At 39.2% G+C, this 23204-nt stretch overlaps 1 protein-coding gene across 1 annotated transcript; it reads right to left on the reverse strand.

Annotated features, from left to right (window-relative positions):
* Positions 1–855: 855 nt before the first annotated feature.
* On the reverse strand, positions 856–23078 carry LOC143299885 (protein DD3-3-like). The gene is made up of 15 exons (XM_076613378.1): positions 22664–23078; positions 14267–14320; positions 13782–13868; positions 12452–12547; positions 11535–11673; positions 10245–10364; positions 9378–9530; positions 8764–8951; positions 8156–8404; positions 7419–7586; positions 6199–6434; positions 4441–4660; positions 3916–4033; positions 3010–3168; positions 856–1834 (listed from the first exon to the last, which is right to left on the reverse strand). Exons 1-15 carry the CDS (start codon positions 22747–22749, stop codon positions 1595–1597), a joined length of 2313 nt encoding a protein of 770 aa, XP_076469493.1. The 5' UTR covers positions 22750–23078; the 3' UTR covers positions 856–1594.
* Between the last annotated feature and the right edge of the window lie 126 nt (positions 23079–23204).

Here is a 23204-nt window from a genome sequence, read left to right on the forward strand (position 1 = left end):
ACAACCAAATGCATTTCACTACATAAACACATAGCTGCCAACCACAGGGAACCCAAATTAGTAATGCTGGAGAAAGAACTTGTGAGGGGGAGTGAGGTGGCCACAAATAGAAGCATCACCTGCTGTGAATTTTCTTTCTAAAAAAACAAAAACTTTTTCCTGAAAGGAAACCAACGCATAAATAAAAACAAAGCACAAAGCACTTCATGCTTCAAACACATCTCTTTCCCATGAGATACCGAAAAACATTCCTTAAATCTTTTCCCCCCTTTACAATCTTTTTTCATGCCAGAAATGGGAAACTACCAAAGAAAATTTGTTATTTTTAATATGATATGGTATTCAAATAACAATTTACAAAATAAGAAAACATGTGACTGCCATGCATATTAACAAATGTGACTAATCTGATGCTGTCAATAAATATTTCATTCTTGACAACAAACTGGTTTGCCCCACAAACATATGAAGCTGAGGTAGAGTTCCATAACACATTTTAATTTGGTCCATTCCTCAGCACCTGAATAATTTATATATACTTGCTTTAGACCCATTGTTAACAAATCAGGCACTCCACAAAGTAGTAATAAAACAAGTTCCAAAACTGTTGCACCCAGTTCCTTCATTTCAGGGAAAGCAATTACAGAAAACATTGGGTCTGATTTTAAATAGATAGTTATGTATGTTATAATACCAACTTTGTAAGTCAAACATACACAAGTGGTGTTAATTAGAGTCAGTTGCACTTAACACATCCTCATTTTCGTATGTCAGGACAAATAATATAAACAAACTGGGAAAATATGTATTTTCTCAAAGACACTTGGGTTGTTAATACATCTACTTTCTCTGTTAAAAAAAACTGAGTGAAAATACTTCTCGCGGACTTCCACAAACAAAGAATGAAATATGCAAGACCGGAATGTTGACTTCACAACAAATCACAACAGTGCTGTTCTATTGAAAATATAAATTAAATAAGTGGTATCTCTACTGTACTTTCAAGTGTGCACACTGCAATTCTTTGAAAGATCACACAGCAGATTCTCAACATAAAACATCTGAATACCAGTCCAGAGATGTTAGTTGCTGATGACCCTCATATAAAGTCCTCATTCTTGACATGCAAATTCATTTTACTGTATTCATGTCAGTATCTCAAGATATACCCTGGATTTGCTGTCTTAAAAAAAAAACATCAAACAAGTATATATGCACCTTATAGCATATTAAACAAATGTTCTCAGCTGTTATATGTAAATATACACAATTATATACAAGTTCCTGGCTTGTACAAAATGTGGTGAACACTAACAAACAGTCGCACACACACACACACACACACTCTCTCTTTCATATTGACAAAGTAACAAGTTGCTGAGAAATTAATGCAAAAGCCAGAGAAGATACTTGTAAGTTATTGAAACAGCAGCATGAACATTATTTTGTGAAAAAATAATACAAATATATATACACCAAAGCTGCAAAGAAAACACCACTGCATAAAAAAATCTCACATCTGGAATGACTCGGGGGAGGGGGGGCCAGGGGGGGGGGGTTGTTCCAAAGAAAGACGATATTTGATATGTATTCATTAAACTTTAGCTTGGAAAGAGCGTCCTGCATTTCGGCAGTTTGTTGCAACAGCTTGCCATTTGGTAGGGTGGCGGCGGAAGTAGACAACAAGGCCAACTACCACAGCAACGACGACAAGACAGGCAATGACAACGCCAACAATCATGCCAACATTGGTGTCCTTTGTGCGAGCAATAAACACCCCACCCTGGGACACCTGGAAACTGGCCTTTCCACCGCTGAGTTGCACACCTGGGACCTGGGAAAAAAACAACATAATTTTCTGCTGAGTAAAGCCAGACAGTTCATTTCGTGAAGTCAGTTATCCAATCTTGACATTTCGTGAAGTCAGTTATCCAATCTCGAGCATCATTTGAGCGCTTCTTATTTTTCAGTAACATAAATCAGTTCTGTATAAACAGTCTTGAATTATATTTTTGGTCATCAATGCCTTCTCTGAGAACCATTCCTGAATGAGCAGGCTAAATTACATCCACTTTTTTTTTTTTTTTTTTTAAATACGAAAAAGGGACTTTGAGAGAGAGAAAAAAAAGATACTTCTTCTTCTTCTGCGTTCACTCGTATGCACACGAGTGGGCTTTTACGTGTATGACCGTTTTTAACCCGCCATGTAGGCAACCATACTCCATTTTCGGGGGTGTGCATGCTGGGTATGTTCTTGTTTCCATAACCCACCGCACACTGACATGGATTACAGGATCTTTAACGTGCGTATTTGATCTTCTGCTTGCATATACACACGAAGGGGGTTCAGGCACTAGCAGGTCTGCACATATGTTGACCTGGGAGATCGTAAAAATCTCCACCCTTTACCCACCAGGCGCCGTCACCGTGATTCGAACCCGGGACCCTCAGATTGACAGTCCAACGCTTTAACCACTCGGCTATTGTGCCCATCAGAAAAAAGATACAAAAACATATTTCCATTTTCCATATCCAGGAGAGCAATAAATATAACATTACATGCCATAAATTTGACAGATGGCACCTCTTTATATTCCATGCATTAACAGAAAAGAGGGGTTCATACTATAAAAAAAGGGCACTAAATTCACAAACCATGAAACTCATCTGGACTAAATTTCTTGTCACACTAAAACAAACTTATGAATAACATTACCTTTACTTAAGAGTAGGACTATCCACTTCAATCAATAAATCTTCATGATATTACTACTGGCAGGGTCCAATAAGAAGATTTTGCCCAAAGTAACACCAGTAAACGATTTCTGTACTTTTCATACTTTCAACGCTGAACAAAGTTTTACAGACACTGCAGAATGTTGTCTGTCCATTTGTCATTGTATTTACAATGGCCTGGCATTTTTATTCACTTCAATCTTCAAATGAAGATCCACACTCACAGTCCCAATCAAGGCTAGTTATAACAATCCCAACTATATACAGCCATACCTGCGTCCAAGTGGCAAAATTCTCAGCACTGCTGCGATAGATGAGAACATCGTCATCATCTTCATCGATAGTCATCTTGGTGGTTATGGGTCTGCTGTCGTTTGAGAGGAACTGCTCAGGGGTAACAACGTAAAAGCTGCTGGCATACTTCTCCCCAAACTGAAATGGGCATCAATGAAGTGTTAACTCTTTTCCTCACAATAGGACATGCTGAGAGGAGTTTAACAAGGTTTTCTTTATGAATCATAAATAGTCATGAAACAGAAAAAAAAAAAATTGTTTTTTTAATCTCGCATACATACACTCTCTCCTCTTCTCAACTGCCAAGAATGACACACAAACACTATGTGGATAGGTGTTAAATGAAAGATCACACACACACACATACACAGATTCCAACTGAAGAAAATACACACACACATTGTGTGCTTTGTATATGCCTAATCTTGTAAACACACACACCCACCACCACCACCATAGCCAGCTCTTCCCTTCTTTCCCTCTTCTTCAACATCTTTTTCTTTTTGCTGCCTCATCTTCTGCACTGTTCCAGTGGAATTACTCCCACGCCGTTTATTCTGAGTCCCCAATACACGGCCACACCTAAGTTCGTCTGTCGCAGTCCCAGTGCCTACCATCCACAGGGAACCATCGATGTTAGGTGTCCAGGCCACACACCAGAGGAGACCCTGCACTGCTGCTGAGTCACTTCGGTTGTGTTCAGTAATGCCTGTTCTGATTTAACAAACTTAAGACACCACCTACTATGCACCCTACTGATGATAACAACGGCTTAATTGTGGAGTCGGACTGAGTGAGTGAACGTTCCCACTCCCACCCCACCCCCATCATCTGTGATCAATTCATGCACACAGCCTGCTGTACAGGTGGAGAGACCAGTCATACCTGGATTTCTCTGTTCTGGGCCTTCATCTTTGCCTCCCCTTGCTGGGTGCTCCACTTCTGCAGGCTAATTTTCTCCAGCCCTGTGAAGGTGCCAGGCTCTACCACCACCTCCAGTGACCTGTCATCGACATCATCAACACCCTTCGTCATCAACACCTTCACCACCACCATCATCACGATCATCAACACCGTCGTCATAAACACCAACACCATCATAAACACCACCACCATCACTACTTGTCAACATCATCATCACCTCCACCATCATTACCACCACCATCACCATCACCACCACCATCATCAACACCACCATCACAACCATCATCACCACCAACACCATTATCACCACCATTTATCATCATAACCACTATCACCGCCAACACCCTCATAATTCTTTACTCTCTCTGTGTGTGTGCTCGTGCATACATGCGTGCATGCATATGTATGCACACATGCATATCCATGTTGGTACATACGTTATCCTATTTTCTATTCCATGTTTCAACAACACACGACAATACACACCCATCCTCCAAAGACACGCTGCCGCCCATAGCTCCAATTGCACTCTCTGCGATTGGGTGGGGAAAGATTACCACACGCCCCTTCTGATCACGGTTGGAGAAGTTGTTGTTGCGGGTGCACATGTAGTGATAGACGCCCGCTGGGGACGTGATGGTTTTCAGACCCAGGTCAAAATAGGTACCAGCATCATCCAGCTCCGACATCTCGCCTCTGAACTGACCTGAAAGAACAACAGTTGAACTCTGTGAGACGGGCGCAATAGCCGAGTGGTTAAAGCGTTGGACTGTCAATCTGAGGGTCCCGGGTTCGAATCACGGTGACGGCGCCTGGTGGGTAAAGGGTGGAGATTTTTACGATCTCCCAGGTCAACATACGTGCAGACCTGCTAGTGCCTGAACTCCCTTCGTGTGTAGATCAAATACACACGTTAAAGATCCTGTAATCCAAGTCAGCGTTCCGTGGCTTATGGAAACAAGAACATACCCAGCATGCACACCCCCGAAAACAGAGTATGGCTGCTTACATGGCGGGGTAAAAACGGTCATACACATAAAAGCCCACTCGTGTGCATACGAGTGAATGCAGAAGAAGAAGAACTCTGTGACTCTATGGATGCCTACATGGTGGGGTAAAAACGGTGATACACATAGGATAAATGCCCTTTCGTGTATTTTTACGAGTGAACCTGGGAGCTGCAGCCCATGAACGAAAGAAGAAGAGAAAAGAAGAGAACTCTGTTACACAGTTCTTGTTGTACACAGTGTGATGGCAGGTTCCTCCAATCCAAGGATCACTGAGAAGGAGCTGCATCCAAAGCTCTCCTGCATCTGCACTTTTCTACAAAGTGTAAACAATGATCAAAGCCTTTTCGAGATGTGAAAGTATTAAGCACTAACCATTTAATCTTATTTTTTGTTGTTATTTTTAAACATTTTTATTCTAGACACTGAATACTAGTTCCCTGCTCTTTTGAGTGCAAATGGTGGTATCAATGAGTCTGTTGAAAAAAATTGTATTTTTTACACAAAAACATGCACATATACATATATACACATACACAATATATATTCACACAGAGTCACACAAAACACACGCATGTACACACATACACACACAAAGCATACACATGCTGTACATGTGCACATACATAAAAAGCAATAACAAGCACGCACACATACAGACACCAATTTTTATCTTCCTATCTCAACTTCCACAAGGCAGTTTACTGCCTCATAAAGTACCTTTCCAGAAATTGCACAAAGTCCACACTCTTCTTTGAAATATTATTTTTCAAGATCTGTATCATGTACACAATTAATGCAATGATAGCATAGCCTTAAAAACAAATTAGTCAACAAACCTTCAATCTGAGATGCAATAAATTTGAAGAACACTAAACCTGGACTGCTTTTGTTAAAACATATAATGCTGCTTGACATATTTTTGGTCCGATTGATAGTTTTCATATAAATGACTGTATACCCAAATCCCATGTTTGCATTACTGTAGTGTGCTCTTTATTTCACAATGTAAGTTATTTAACTGCTTTAATTTTCTTCAATTTAAAAAAAAACAAACATCTATGTAAGTTATGTGATAACTATATTTTCTGTTTGAATATTAGATTAAAATGTTTAACAAAAATCATTATATATGTATGTTTTACAGTGTATGTCTGTTGACTTGAAAAAGATAATTGTGATGAAAATGCTTGAGTAAAACTGGAGAAAAAAAAAAGCACAAAGACAACCTCCTCACCTGGATTCAAGAAGGCCAAAGTCTCCATACTGTTCCGATCCAAACCAAGGAAGGACACATTGTTCAGATGCATGGGGTAGTTGACACCATAGTGCCCATACTTTCCACCCGGTCCTGATGTCCACCCACTGCCCTCAGGGTACTGCTGAGCACGCAGGAGCACAATGTTGTTGCGGTCTGTGCCTGCCAGACCCTGTCCGTCATTGTTTGCCGGGTTGGTGTTTGAACCTGTCCATCTGAAGAAGGAAAGAGTAGAGGAATGACTATTCCAACCTGTCTGCCAAGGACACAAAGAGAAAAAGTAGTGGACAAACAATCCTAATATATCTTCCAAGAGGAGGTAAAATCATTTGCAGTTAAATACCCCAATTTATCTTCCAAGGAAAAGAATAGTAAATATATAACAATAAATATTCCAACATACCTTTTATGTCTTTGTGAAAATTTAAAGACAGCCAATGTTATTCTGTCTCCTTTCAACCTTTGATATATGTTGACTTGCATGATAACATTTAGTATTCCAAAATAAATTCTGTCTCTTCAAGAAAACTGGAAGCATGCTTATCATACAACTTAGATTCAATACCTTCAGAAATCTTTGAAATTATTTTTCTAATGACACAAAAAGAACACCCCCTTCACACTCAATTAAGATTATGTTTAATACATCAAACTAAAAGTGACCCACTGATGCAGACTTCAACAGATGTCTGGTTCCTGTCCTTTGCAAAATACCAAGTTGTCCGGGATGGATGATGCGAAAGTAGCTACAACTAGTAGCCTTCCTTTGTATCATTACCTCCCTTCTGTTTTTGTACCAAGTGCCCTCTTTTCCAGCAGTCATCTTCCTTTCCTGCTCCCTGTGTCACTCATGTCCAATTATTCTGTGATTTTTCGCTAATGATCTGGTAGGATGGTCGTTTGGATTGCTTCAGTGGTCTAGTCTTGGTGCTATTGGGCAATCAGACTAAAAGCCTTGGCACATTCACATGAACTGAATGATTTTTTACAGCAAGAAAATTCTTACAATGATGTGGACAGAAATTTGTCTTGGGGCACTTCTTTGTGCACCAGAAAAGGACAAAAATTTCCATCCTGGAGCATTCAAGGGTTTAAAAAAAAACAACCCAAACCTCACAAGACAATAAGAATTGTTCCGATTACAACCCCTCCTCACCTGCCCATCCGTACCACTTGCACACAAACACACACACACTCACTGGATGTGGACCATGTCATTCTCAGTCACAGCCAGTGTGTTGGGAACAAAGTCATACTCCACAGCTGGGTAGACCTGAACAATGTTGCCACGTTTCCCACGAACATTCAGATTATGAATCGTTCCGGTGGCACCCTCAGGTCTTTTGCGAATAGCAAATGAGTGGGACCTGCAAATACAGCAATCATATAAGGCACTGCACCTTACAAATTGTTCAAGACATGCAAATAAACAGGTCTAAAGAATTTACAAGCAGACAGGTAATTACCTGCAAGTGGGAAGATCCTGACAAAAAGTTGCACCTTCGACCTTAGAAAGTTAAATTGATACACGTATCACGTAGTTCAGATGAACCTTATTTCATTTCTGTAATACCAGATTTTTTCTTCTTACTTTTATTTTGTGTGTATGTGTGACAAAAATGAAACTAATAATGTTTTTAACAAAAAAGACTTGCACATGCAAACATGTAAAACCTGGAACTCGTAGGACATAGAAGGATGATCAGTTTGCAAGACCAAAAAAAGTTCTGGACCTGTACCTCTAAAGGTACTTCAGTGTTGAAGACATTTTTCTTTCTTGTTGTAAAAAGCTGCACTGGCCACACAAAGCCAACTTTGAACTGAAAACATTATTGTCAAAAAAACAAAAACAAAAACAAAAAAGGGTGGGTGGGTGGGTGGGCGGAGGGGGGTAACAGAGAAATAAACGAAGTGAAAATGTTTCATCTGTGATCACCTGTCTTGAAAGACTCGGCCATACTGAGCTGTGTTCACCGCCAACTGCAGTTTGAAATCAGCATCACCAAACAGTTTCACCTGTGGGTTATTTTTGAAGATGTAACCTCGTGCTCGAGCGTCTGCGTCACTGGCAAACCCATACTTTTCCGCCAAGCTGACCTTTGAACCGTCCCCCCTTCTACGAGGGTTGGCGTTTTTACTGGCGTTGGTGTTCCAGCCATCGTAGTCATTGGTGGAGACATTGTACCTGGAATTGAGAAGGAAAAATTATTTACAAGCATGAAGCAGCAGCAATTTCCACAAACTTTTAAAACGAAATTGCAGAAATTAAATCAAGCAAAGAAGAGAAATGAAAAGAAATATACAAGCACATAAGACCTAAAAGCACTCCTGAAGGCCAGATGAAAAAAAGAAAAAAAAGGTTAAGCATACACAGTGTAAATTCACTTTAGTGCAGTCTCTTCCTCCAAAATGAGCATTTTTACCCAAATTTGATTGCATTCTGAGCAATTCTTCTCATTAAAGATGTACTTTCCAGGAGCAGTGAGCCACTTTGTTTATCACTGAATATTTGATTACATTCTTCATTATGAACGTTGAACATACCTGATGCGTAGAGCACATTTATCTTGGTCAATGTTTGGCACAGTCCAGTTGAACAGATTGGGGTGGCCCCCCAGGCCGTTGCCAAGGTGATTGTCCCGAGTGAACTCTGTCTCTCTACAGGCAGGGGCATCAACACCGTGAGGTTCGAATCTGCGCCATTCTCCTTTTACACCTTTGACTTCAAAATTCTGAAATACACATACAAAGAGTTAACGAGGATTAGAATTACTGTGCATGTTAAAATATACAAATGATTAAATTCTAAAAAAACACATACAAAGAGTTAACGAGGATTAGAAATAATGTGCATGTTAAAATACACAAATGATTATAAGTCCACAGAACAAAACACGTACCAACTTCACTTTTTGTCAAAATACACAGCAAAAATGAAACCAGAACTGATACATCAAACATTTTTGCATTTACAAGAAACGTGACAACTCTAAACCACGTAGAACAAAAGTCTACACACTGAGACACAATAACAAACTGTTGCAATCAAAAGTGTATGCTCTCTCTTTCTCTCTCTCTCACACACACACACACACACACACACACACACACACACCATGGCAATTTAACAATGCAGAAAAACAACACACTCATCTCACCTCACATTCTGTTTTGGTGTTAGGAACCACTGTGTTTTGGTTTTTCTCTAAGGTTGCAACAGGAAGGACACACGCCCAACGCTCTTTCACATTCTGGCTTTCTCTCTGGTAAAACTCGCATCTTGAAACATCGTTGGTCATGACAGCAATATCCTGTTAAAACCAGCAAATCATTGTCAATGTTTTAATCTTATTAGCTGTTAACAATTTCAAGATTAATGCATTTATATAGTTTAAAATGGACTTACCCATTTTCCCCACATAAAAAGAAAATAACAAAAACATTGAGTAAGCATTTTCAATACTCTCAAAATATTACAAAAAATTACAACATACCTTTCCACTACAATTTCTGAATTCTTGATATTCTTCTTCCACTGAAATTACAGTAGGTAAAATGTTACACAGGTCCAGTTTGTCAACACAAGGTTTCAAATAATCAAGCAGTTATAAAGGTAACAGCTTGTTTAATCTTCTACTGACAGTATTTTCAAAGTCTTTCTGCAAAAATGTCTTTCCAATTCAGATAATACTTTTTCTTCCTAAAAAAAAACATCGAAAGATAATTGCATTAAGTGAAGGTCAACCCACATTTTTTTCTTTTACCTGCATGTGCGTGTATGTGCATGCGTGCAGGCACATATGTGTGTTTGTGTGCATGTGTGTATGTGCTTGCATGCATACACGCACACACATGCATGCATGCCCATGTGTGTGTGTGTGTGTGTGTGTGTACGTGTGTGAATATACTACAGGAAAATTTTCACCGTTTCTAATTTACAAGCTGTACATTTTACCTGTGATGTGGCTGGAAAGGGACACAAAATAAGTACAATACAGATGAAAGGGAAAAAAGGTTTTGCTCACTATCCACGGAGATGGATGCCAGTAGGGGTAGTAGTCTCTCTCCTCGGAGCATTCGTAGCCACGGCGAGTGCCACCTGCATTCTGACGAGTGAATCTGGCAGTGTTCCGGTTCCTCAGGTTCTGAAAAGCAACATACAATATGATTTACATCCATATTAGAACTGTCTGTGGCAGTAGCAGTAGTACTAGTACTAGTAGTTTTCAATTTTATGTCTTTCCATTTCATGTTTACCAATAAATGATACTGGACCACACACACACACACACACACGGGACGTAGGATGGGGGTGGGTTAAAAGGATGTTCAAGAACAGTAACATCTATATGCAGGCCTATACAATTTGTATGCATTCACAAACACCCTCTCATATATATCATATACTCACATGCAGGTGCGCAAAGGCACACTTTCATGCACATAATATGCATACATTCACACACAGGCACATGTACACATATAAACAAAAAAGTACAAAAACAAAGGTAATACATCTCCTAAAAAAACTATTACACACATAAAATATTGATGACTACTGGCAGAAACCCTACGAAAAAACATAATAATTCCACAGCTGCATGAAATAACTGCAATTAATACACTGTGATGCTTAACTATAACAGAATATCAACAATCATGAGCAGTAAGTTGTATCATTTCACTGAGAAAAGCTGTAAAGTTGAAACAAAATAAACAAACAGTTCTCCGACTGTCACATAACCATAGCTGCTGGTATTCTTCTTCTTCTTCTTCTGCGTTCGTGGGCTGCAACTCCCACGTTCACTCGTATATACGCGATTGGGCTTTTATGTGTATGACCATTTTTACCCCGCCATGTAGGCGGCCATACTCCGCTTTCGGGGGTGTGCATGCTGGGTATGTTCTTGTTTCCATAACCGACCGAACGCTGACATGGATTACAGGATCTTTAACGTGCGTATTTGATTCTCTGCTTGCGTATACACACGAAGGGGGTTCAGGCACTAGCAGGGCTGCACATATGTTGACCTGGGAGATCGTAAAAATCTCCATCCTTTACCCACCAGGCGCCGTCACCGTGATTCGAACCCGGGACCACCAGATTGAAAGTCCAACGCTTTAACCATTCGGCTACTGCACCCATCACTGGTATTCATAATTGTTTTCTTCTTTTTCTTCTTTTCTAGGCTGTCTCTTCTTCCTTTCTGGTTATAAACCCAGTGCTTTCCTTGCTCCACCCTTACCCCTTCTTCAACATAGCTGCAATACATCACCATGTGACATTATTCAGTTTTTGCTTTCAGCATGCTCACCTGATCAGCTGTAAACAGTCCCATATTTCTCTTCCGTGTCTTACACATGAGGTAATAGTCATAGTTCTCATGCATGCCATAGCGCAAATCTGTGTTGCAGTCATAGTTCTGGCACCTCAAGCGGTTGTCAGGAATAGTCCTGCGTAAAAGAATGGAACACCATCAACATGCACTGTATGTTTCTGGCTACAGGATTTTTCACACAAATTCTCACCAAGTCATCTGATAATCAAAAATGAAACTATGAGCACCGTCTTACTGGCAATCACTATTTTCAAACACACTGCAAAATGTTTATAAATTAAACACAACAGCACATACTTGCGTATATGCAAACACTCTTTCTCTTGCAAGAGCTCTTGAATAAACACAAGAAAATATGAGATACAAGAATACATTATCATCTGTAAAGGAGAAACTGTTGACACATTTGCTGATAAAAAGGAAATATATATATATATATATATTTTTTTTTAATGCATCGGATTTAGACGCACACAAATGCACAGTGTATACAATTACACAGTGCAAATTAGCACATACACGCACACACATGCATACTGTCTCATACTGACACATGGACACACACACACATTGAAACATAACCTGCATTAACTCCTGAACAAACACATCACACCATACCACACTACATCACACACACGCATGAACACACACACATACACACACAAAAGGAGTCACACACACACATAAAGAAACGAAGATTTTTATAAAGTTATTCACAAACAAGCAAGCTCCTGAATAAACACATTCCATCACACACACATAGAAAACCCACCATGCACCCACCCACCAACACACACACACACACACACACACACACACACACACACACACACACACACACACACACACACACACTCACTCACTCACTCACTCACTCACACAAGTATACATACGTGGTAGTTGCCCCATCCCTGATCTGGTCACCACACATGTACTGCAAGACCAGCTCACAGTGACTGTTTGCATCCCCACAGGAGTGCTGGTTTGTCCTGACAATATCAAGCATAATAATAACAATAAGAATATCAAACAGCAACATAAAATAACAATGATCTTCATTATCATATTGATCATCATGACAATGACAGTGATGATCATACCAACAACAGCTACAATAACTACAACTACTACTACTCATCATGGAAGTTCATTGTGAATGATGAAGGCGTCAGTCGCTCTGGAGATGAGAATGCAACTAATAATATTAAACAAAAATAATAATCCTAAGAATCATAGTAATAATAAGTCAGTGACTTACCGTGTTCAGTATCTTCTCATAAATGTCTCACAGTCTGTGATCACATCATTATGAAAAGGTGTGTGTGTGTGTGTATGTATGTGTGTTTGTGTGTGTGTGTGTGTGTGTGTGTGTGTATGTGTGACACAGTGTGTGTGTGTGTGTGTGTGTGTGTGTGTGTGTGTGTGTGTGTGTGTGTATGTGTGTGTGTGTGTGTGTGTGTGTGTGTATGTGTGACACAGTGTGTGTGTGTGTGTGTGTGTGTGTGTGTGTGTGTGTGTGTGTGTGTGTGTGTGTGTGTGTGTGTGTGTGTGTGCAAACAAAACCAATAAAGTATCTGCAGATTATAACTGATTTGCTGACTGATGCCAAAAAGAACACACTCTCAAAATGACATCAACCACACAACACAAAAGCATTGCTCCACAAACACACTTAAGACCTACACTCCACAAAGTGGTGATGTTTCATGTTTTGCACATTTCACAAACTGTCAATGCCTTCTTTTTTTATCACATGATCTCATCATGGATGAAACTCCACACGCTCTATCAACCAAGTGAGAGAAAAAGGATATTGGTTCTCTCAGGTTCCGAGTTAGTCAAGCGGAAACAAACACAGGGTATATATATATAACAACAACAACAATAATAACAGTAGTAATAACAATAGTAATAACAACAATGCATAACTTTTATATGCTGTGAACTCTATCCTACTCAAAATGCCACCGATCATGATGATCCAGTTAAAAGCAAATATGAGATTAAAAAAAATTTTTTTTTTGTTTTAATTGCAAACTCTGTCAACAAGTCAACAATAAAACGTCCAAATCATTCACGCATTAGAAATCAATACTCCCATACAAAAAAAACAACAGTTCATTTCCAAACCCATCAGACAGTAAAATTGTGAAGTAAATGATGCTTGGATTACACTGGAATAAACATTTCTTAAAGAAAACAACAAACACACATATAACTCACCATTCTACTTGTAAAATGGATGTGCCATAGTAATACAAGGACCCAACATTATAACCTCCTCTGTTGTTATTCTGGGAGTCGAACATTCTGAAAAAGAAAAAAAAGAAAGTGTTACAAAAGCTTTCAAAATAATTCTTGTTCACACACACACACACACACACACACACACACACACACAATGTGCAAGCACACACACACACATACACAATGTGCAAGCACACACACACACACACACACATACACACAACAATAACAAAATACTCACTGACAAAATTTAGCATAAATAATTACGGCTCACAAAACAGTATTGCTGCTTCACAACACTATCAACACTCACCTACATTCACAGATGAGTCGAACAAAACTTCATAATTGGCTTGAGAAGTATGCGAGTCATGGCTGAGTACTCTTTCAACTACATGTGTGCAGGCAATCACACAAACACACACACACTCTCACACAGACAAACACACACATACAGTTACCTGTTTGCATTGTTTCTGTCTCGTCTACTCTCATCCAGTCTGTTATTGCTGCCCCTGAAAAAAATAATTGACAAACAATTTTTGAAAGGAACTTTTCCTACACCACAGACCACACACACAGACACACACACAGAGACACACACATGCAAGCATTTTGTAATCTTGAACTCAACAGGTAAACAAGACTTAGGAATGGACGAAAAACTTCTAATGTGCTATTAAAAAAAAAATAATAATAATGAAAAAAATAAAAATTTATATATATATATAATCCCTCATTTATAAATGAATTCAATAAAACACACACACACACGAAAAAATAGCAAACAGACCAAACATTTTATCACACACACACATACAGATATCACTCATATTTAAGTACTCAGCATTTGACACTATATCACATTATAGGATCATTGTTTTATGACATGAATCTGCTGATGTCTGCCAAAGTTCATAGCAATAAAACTTAATTTCATGAAAACAAGCCCTTCTCTATCAGGTCAGCTGACATCAGCAACAAAAGAAAATACAGACCATAAGCTGAGACCAATCATTATATAATGTGTGCTTGAATGAATATGTGTGTGTGTGTGTGTGTGTGTGTGTGTGTGTGTGTAGTAGTAGTAGTAGTAGTAGTCTTCAGTTCAACGCCTTCCACTTAAAGTGATATTAGACACAAAAAAAAAGAAAAAAAAAGGGTGGGGTGGGGGGTGGGGGGTGGAGGGCAGAGCGTGGTGGTGGGAACGGTATTGCTTGTATGAATATGCGTGTGTGTGTGTGTGTGTGTGTGTGTGTGTGTGTGTGTGTGCGCGCGCGCGCACGCACACATGTGTGCATGCATGCTTGCGGGTGATTCTGACTTCCTATCAGTCTGTCTGTGTGTGATGATGGTGTTATCATCATATAATGGGTGCTTGTGTGAATATTGTTTTTAAATATCTGTGTGTGTGTGTGTGTGTGTGTGTGTGAGAGAGAGAGAGAGAGAGAGAGAGAGAGAGAGAGAGAGCAAGAGAGTGTGTGTGTGTTGCGAAGATAGGGTAGGACAGAGACAGATGACCTATCTGTTTGCTGTGACCTCGATATTGTCCCTTCCATATGTGTGTGTGTGTGTGTGTGTGTGTGTGTGAGAGAGAGAGAGAGAGAGTGAGTAAGTGAGTGAGTTTGAGTGTGTGTGTGAGTGTGTGTGTGCGTGCTTGCAGTTGATTTGGACTTCTGTCAGTCTGTGTGAGTGTGAAGTCTACGCGTCTGAATTTACATAATTTAGGGGTCTACAGCGTTCACAAATGCAAAGACAGTGTTATGGTTGTTCCCCCCCATGCCCTCCTATTTATTTCAAACAAGAGACTGGATGTATCATTCAAACTTTTTGAAGTACACAGACACACACAGAACCATAATGGGAAGGGGGGCGAGAAATCATTATACAAAAGCTTTTCTGTGCCTCAAGTTATAATTTAAAAAAAAAAAAAAATCACAAATGAATTAAGGGTCAAGTGTGAACACCTATGAGTCAAGCACAGAACTGATCACTAATGTCATGGCTAGACTAGCCATCCAGAAACGGATTTCCACCAGGATTTCCACCATCGCAATATCCCCGGATGACATGTCCTGATTAATGACGAGGAAGCACGCAGTGTGTGAGGTGCCATAATGTCTACCCTGACTGGTCAGCAAATGAGTAACCCTGTGTGAGGTGTAACAATGTCTACCCTAGCGGGTCAGCACATGAATAACTCAGTGTGGTACTCGTAGCGTTTCTGGCCAAATAAGGTGGTAAACAATGATGCTTATTCATGAGGAATGATCACTACAAATGCGAGACAGAGATATCCACATCCTAAATAAGATGGTAAACGAAGACACTAAGTTCCCAGTGACTTACTTGTGAGAAGTGGTTAAAACAATAAGGACATCAATAGCAGTATATAATACTATATGTATGTGTGTGTGCGTGTGTGTGTGTGTGTGTGTGTGTGTGTGTGTATGTATATATGTGTGTGTGTGTGTGTGTGTGTGTGTGTGTGTGTGTGTGGTGTGTGTGTGTTGGTGTGTGTGTGTGTGTGTGTGTGTGTGAGTGTGAGTGTGTGTGTGTGTGTGTGTGTGTGTGTGTGTGTTATATTCTAAATAAGGTGGCAGACAGTGACACTCACTCACTCATGATACTGAAGGATATTGATCAGAGAATTATTTACACATGCATCACGGCAATAAATGGTTTGTATTTATTTTTAAATAATGAAATATGCAACTAAATGAAACCTAATGTAACCAGCATCTTTACAGCTGCTCACAAAATAAGTACAGTTGTATCTACTGAAACAATGTGTGTTCAGTAAACTTGTTGTTGATGTTCTGTTGGATACTGATTTATTTATTTTTTTAGAGTGTGTATTAGTTTGGTGATATAACAATAATCTGAAGAAGGCTTTTTCATTTCTAAAAAAATATTTTTAATAGCTTAGATAAATAGTGTTAAAAAAAAATGTTTAACATAAAATGACTTAGAGATCCAGCCTCTACCATTTCATCCATGCGCATTATTGTTGTGATTGGTAAAGACATACATGTATGTTGACTGGCATGGTTGGTTGTTCTTACATTTCCCATTTCTTGTTTGGTTTGTCATTGTTGAACTTTATATTTCACATAAAAAATAATGCTTGTACACCTTACAAATAAGTCAAATGGAGCTTTGACATAAACTGTGACGCCTGTATTGCTAATCATCACCAAGGACTTTTCATTACAGTACTAGGGAGTCTAGTGGTTGTATTTGCACAGTTTTTGTTATCACCTGTGTTTCACAACTAACAAGGGTGATGTCAGTCAGTCACGACAGAGCTGATAGGGAAACAATACAATGGCCGCACTTGCACCAAGACAGATAAACACTGATCGAATTACTTGACTGACATTACTGTCCTAAACACTGATCAAATTACCTGACTGACATTATTGTCTTTTTTTTTTAAAGGACTGATACATTCCTTCTGCTAACACACTTGCCCACTGCAGTCACAGTTTTAACACGAGGGCACCATCCACGAGTTTAGTGTACTCGTATACACAAATGCACAAACACATACAGTGGTGAGACACACACTGTATGAAAACTGAACAGAACAACTTCAGAACCAGAAATTCAAAGTGGAAAGAAAGTTATACAAAAAGAAAAAAGAAAAAGAAAATAATAAATTGTAATATATCTATCTATCTATCTATCTATACCATAGATAAAGAGATAGATTAGATAAATCTATATACAGACTGAAATACAGACCGTTCAGTAGATATGGATAAACGATATATCTATACTACAGACAGACTGGCAGACAGACAGACAGACAGGAACATGAGTACATACATACATTATGTATACATATACACACACATACATGATACATAAAAAACATTATATAATTCAGTCTCTTCTGAAATGAAAACAAATACTAAAAGGATGATCTAAACTAAGTCCTGCAATTCAAATGTTACAAACATACTCCCTATCTTAATGTCTAATTGTAGTTCTTGTTTGGTTTATACACAAGCAACAGCTAGAAAAAAATGATTACACAAACATATACACAAACAAATTTAATGTTAACGGCAAAACTACATTTTGTGCTGAATAATTTCAACACTCCTAGTCCTACACCTGATTGTTTATACATGTTGCTGCTTTCATTAGCTTCTGTCCTATAACCTTGAGCTTGAATCTGTGCAATAAAATCCATTATCCATTATTGCTAATTTAATCAGCATTGCATACTGAAGTAAAGAGGAAAGGGTGGAATATATCATACCCTCCTCTTCAGCCAGTTCAGGACAGTCATACTTTATCAAAGGCAGATAATGAGATTCAAAGCACACACACACACACTGACAAGCAGAAAAATTACATAGCTGCTGACTCTATCATGATTTTTCCTATATCCTGTTTTCGTTGGCAGTGGTCTCGATAGCTTTTCAAGTTCAAGCTTTGAAAGCTAAGACTGAGTCATGTAACATCTCAGCAGCACACTGCCCACACCAATGTCCATGTCCAAATGGTTCTCACAAATTTCAAAGAGCCTCAAAAACCAGCAACAGAAAAAAAGCGCTTAGAATACTAAAATTTGCAAATCATGATAAGAACTTTTTTTTTTTTAAACCAACAGAACAACTGTCTTTGAGTGACGGAAAAAAAGAAACCAATTGTTTACAAATGATGACAACAAGACTCCAGCAGAACAAAGGTTATTTTTTTAGTTGAGAATAATGCAGTTCTACAGTTATGAATGGGGATCACAACACACACACACACACACACACACACACACACACACACACTCACACACAGAAATCTGTTGTGATTAAAAGAAATACACACACACACACACACACACACACACACACACACACAATTAAATATAAAAAAGGAGTTGTTTTAATAATAGTAATATTTTATTTTTACATAGCGCTATAATACAAGCATAAGCAAGCTCTAAGCGCTTTACAATCCAGTACCTAAAGTGAAACAAGAAAGCATATAAAAAGTAGTAGAAACATAAACCAGAATCATTAATATTATAAAAACACAATGCATAAAACTCACAAAGTAACACACTATCAATACTACAACTGTTACACTCCAACACTCACACTAACACACACGCACAAACATACACATGATTGAACAGCTGAGATGACAGCAATTCTCACTTAAAATACATACATGTAAAAAGGAACATAACTGTAATCTGCATGCCATAGATTTTGTAAAAATTGTAAAATAAAATTTTGGATAGAAAAGGTAAAAGGGGTAAAAATCAGGTCATTCTCCCTTTCGAACCACACCACCACCATCCATCTACCCACCCCCATTCTCTCCACTCTCCCATCACACACACTCACATTGCCATGGGCCTAGGACAACAGAACTATTTGAGTTATGACAAGTATTTTTTAAAGAGATAAGTTTTAAGATTTGCTTTAAAGGTAGATAGATGAGTTGTTTGCCTGAGAGCAATAGGCAGAGAATTCCAAGTTGTTGGGCTGAAGACGGAAAATGACCTCTTTCCACAGGAGTTAAGGAAGTATCAGGGAACAGTAAGCTGGGAGGAATCATGAGATCTCAATGTTCTGTTTGGCAGGTACGGGTTAACAAGCTCAGAAAGATAAGAGGGTGTGGTATCACAATTCAGGCACTGAAAGCATAGACAGGCAACTTTATATTCAATTCTGGCTTGAACAGGCAACCAATGAAGTGTTCACAGGAGAGCAGTAACACTCTCTCTCCTCGACTTTTTAAGGACGAGTCGAGCTGCACTATTCTGTATTTTCTGGAGCTTGTAGAGTTTATCACTGGGAAGGCCAGCTAAGAGAGAATTACAATAATCTAGGTGGGACAGAATGAAGGCAACAGCAAGTTTGTTGGCGGCATCAACAGACAGGAAGGGGCAGATTTTACTAATCTTGCGAAGCTGAAAGTAAAGAACTTTACACAGGTGGTTCACATGAGTTTCCATCGTGAGGGATGAATTGAGGTAGAAACCAAGATTACGGACAGAACTAGAAAAAGAAATTTCTATGCCAGAACAAATGATAGACGTTGTATTTATCTGCTTGAGCTTGTTTTTACTACCAGTCAACATGAGTTCTGTTTTGTCATCATTCATCTTTAGTTTGTTTTGTTTCATCCACTTTGATACATTTTCTATACCAGTTTTAAATTTAGAAGCTAAACATGGAATTTCAGAGGGAATAGTCGAATCAAGCAGTTGAGAATCGTCAGCAAACAGATGATAGTGAGGTACAGACTGTTGGATGATCAAATTTAGACGTTGTGTGTACATTGTAAAGAGTACAGGTCCCAGGACGGAACCTTGTGGTACCCCATATCTGAGCACAGATGGAACTGACTGGTTTCCATTTACAAGGACAGAGTGTGTGCGACCTGATAAGCAGGAATGAAACCATTTCAGAACAGTACCATTGAGTCTGAAAACAGCACACAACCTTCTGACCATAAAGTCATGGTCAATCGTGTCAAATGCTGCATAAAGGTCCAGCAGTGACAGAATGGATACCTTGCCTGCATCAGATGCTAGCAACAGGTCACTGACCACACGTAATAAGGCCATTTCCATGCTGTGTCCCTTTCTGTACGCTGACTGAAATGGCTCCAGGAGACTGTGGATCTCAAGGTGTTTCATAAGCTGGCCAAGCACAATACGTTATAAAAATTTAGACAGAAATGGGAGGTTTGATACTGGCCTATAGATTTTCAAGTTCAAGCTTTGAAAGCTAAGACTGAGTCATATAACATCTCAGCAGCACACTGCCCACACCAATGTCTATGTCCACTAAGCTGGGAGTAACATACCATAACTGGAAATGGCAACAGCAATAAAACAAAATCCAGCAACATAACACATTAACAGCCAACTGTCTTTTAAAATGATGTTCAAATATCTGGCAAGTACTGCCGGTATCTGTATCGCTTAGACCTGGCTGGTTTGTACCAGGATCTCCCAGGTTAACATAATTATGTGCAGACCTGCTAGTGCCTGAACCCCATATCATATGTGTGTATACACAAGCAGATGAAAATGCGCACATTAAATTTAAAGACATTGCAATCATGTCAGCATTTGGTGGAATATGGAAACAAGAACATACACAGCATGCACACACTTCAAAACGGAGTATGGCTGCCTACATGGCAGGGTAAAAACAGCCATGCACGAAAACGCCCACTCATGTGCATGGATACGAGTGAATGTGGAAAAAACAGCCCATGAACGAAGAAGTACCAGGATATTCAGGGTTTAGTTTGGCAGCCAGTCAACACTAGAAAATGACTTTTCAAGAAGTCAGTCAGGCAAAAAGGCCTTTTCTTAGTTTCTCTAAAATTCCTGCTAAATAATCGAGACTGCAATTTCAAACTCTGAAAAACAACAGTATTAATAATTTTTGTTATTCCTTTGCAGTTCAGTGCCGAGCAGATGAACAGCCTCAAAACATACACCGGAAACCAGCTATGATGCTTGCACCATAGACACCAACATCACCTCTGTCAGAGACCAAGCTCTAAGTCTAAGTGCTTCACACACACAACATCATTTGCAGAGCAGGCTGCCTACATGGGCAGAGATAACTGACTGCTGCCTTTGGGCACTTGTATCTCATCTTCCATGAGACTACTATTAAGGTTGTGGCAGAACAAGCCAGAGCATGACTGCTTGTGGGTAATTAAAATTGAGCGACATAGGAATAATACCAGTGAAATTGTACAGGAAAAAAAGCAGCAGAATTAAAACATTCCAAAATCCATAACTAAGACAGACAATAGTGTGAATAGTGTGCAAGTATGCATACATGCAAAATTTAATGTGAATGTGTGATGTGAGTGACACACACGCACTGATCACATGATTCTTCTTCATGAGCTAAACTCCCACATTCAGAAGTGGGCTTTTACATGTATGACCGTTTGTTTTTTTTACCCCACCATGTATGAAGCCATACCCTGTTTCTGGGGGTGTGCATGCTGGGTATGATTTTGTTTACATAACCCACCAAATGCTGGCATGGAATACAGGATCTTTAATGTGTATATTTGATCTGCTTGCATATGCACATGAAGGGGGTTCAGGCACTTGCAGGTCTGCACATATGATGTCCTGGGAGATCAGAAAAATCTCCACCCTTTACCCACCAGGAGCGGTTACCGAGATTCGAACCTGGGACCCTCAGATTGAAAGTCCAACACTTTAACCATCTAGCTACTGTGCCCATCGATCACATGATGAACACATGAAGAAGAAAAAAAAGCAACTGCATGTGACTTTCTGTAGAGTGTGTGTGTGTGTGTGTGTGTGTATGTGTGTCAGTGTGTGTGTGTGTGTGTGTGTGTGTGTGTGTGTGTGTGTGTGTGTGTGTGTGTGCGCGCGCCTCTGTACGTGTTAATGTATAGCATTTGAAAAAAGAAATGAAACATGGCTGACAGAAAAAAGACGTTGATTTGGACAGTACATGTGTGAACATGTACATTTATACAACTGTGTGAGGTGTGTGTGTGCACGCGCGCGCATATGTCAGTGTGTGTGTGTGTGTGTGTGTGTGTGTGTGTGTGTGTGTGTGTGTGTGTGTGTGTGTGTGTGTGCATTCAGAAAACCTGACAGATTATGTAAAAATGATTATGGACATTACCATATATATATATGTATACATACATATATATATACACACATACATATACAATAAATTGGTTATCATAAGCGTTAAAAAAAATTAAAAATCAAAAAAACATAACGTACATCTGTGTACTCACTCAAACCAGCACACACTGTGACCAGACTTACATTTATTGATCACTTTCTCATTCAGCCACCTGTTCCACTGGCTTACCTTGGGTTGTGGAAGTAGATGTCCCCTTCCACGATACCGCTACTCAGTACAAGCACAGTCCACAACAAAACTTCGCTCATTTCCATTATGTAGATTATTTTTGTCAGTTTTAAACGAAGCAAGAAAGAGCGCGTCAGACTACCGGTGGACAAGAGAGAGGACTCAATGGGTCTGCTTAAACGACTCGTAACTTGTAGATCTACTTTCAAGTGGTCGTCTGCTTCAGAAATAAATGGTCACAAGTCAATTGACCAAGAGTCTGTGGTGATATAAGTGTTCACTTCCTCTTAGTCGGAACGGACAGTTGTTCTGTTGGCCTTTCGTCATGTATCAGTAATTTTGTTTCCATCTATGGAAGTTAACGTGAGTCAGTGCGTGTTGTCATTGTTGTTGCGGAATCTTGACTGGCGAATGAATACCAGGATGTAAACACCCACAAGAAGTAACCTGGTATCAATTTTGTCCACAAAAGCTTTAAACGGCTTATTTTTCAACAGATTTAACTTTTACTAATATAGTCATATAAGGAAAAACTATGTGC

This window comes from Babylonia areolata, chromosome 25 (assembly GCF_041734735.1).
Source record: "Babylonia areolata isolate BAREFJ2019XMU chromosome 25, ASM4173473v1, whole genome shotgun sequence".
Lineage (NCBI taxonomy): Eukaryota > Metazoa > Mollusca > Gastropoda > Neogastropoda > Buccinidae > Babylonia > Babylonia areolata.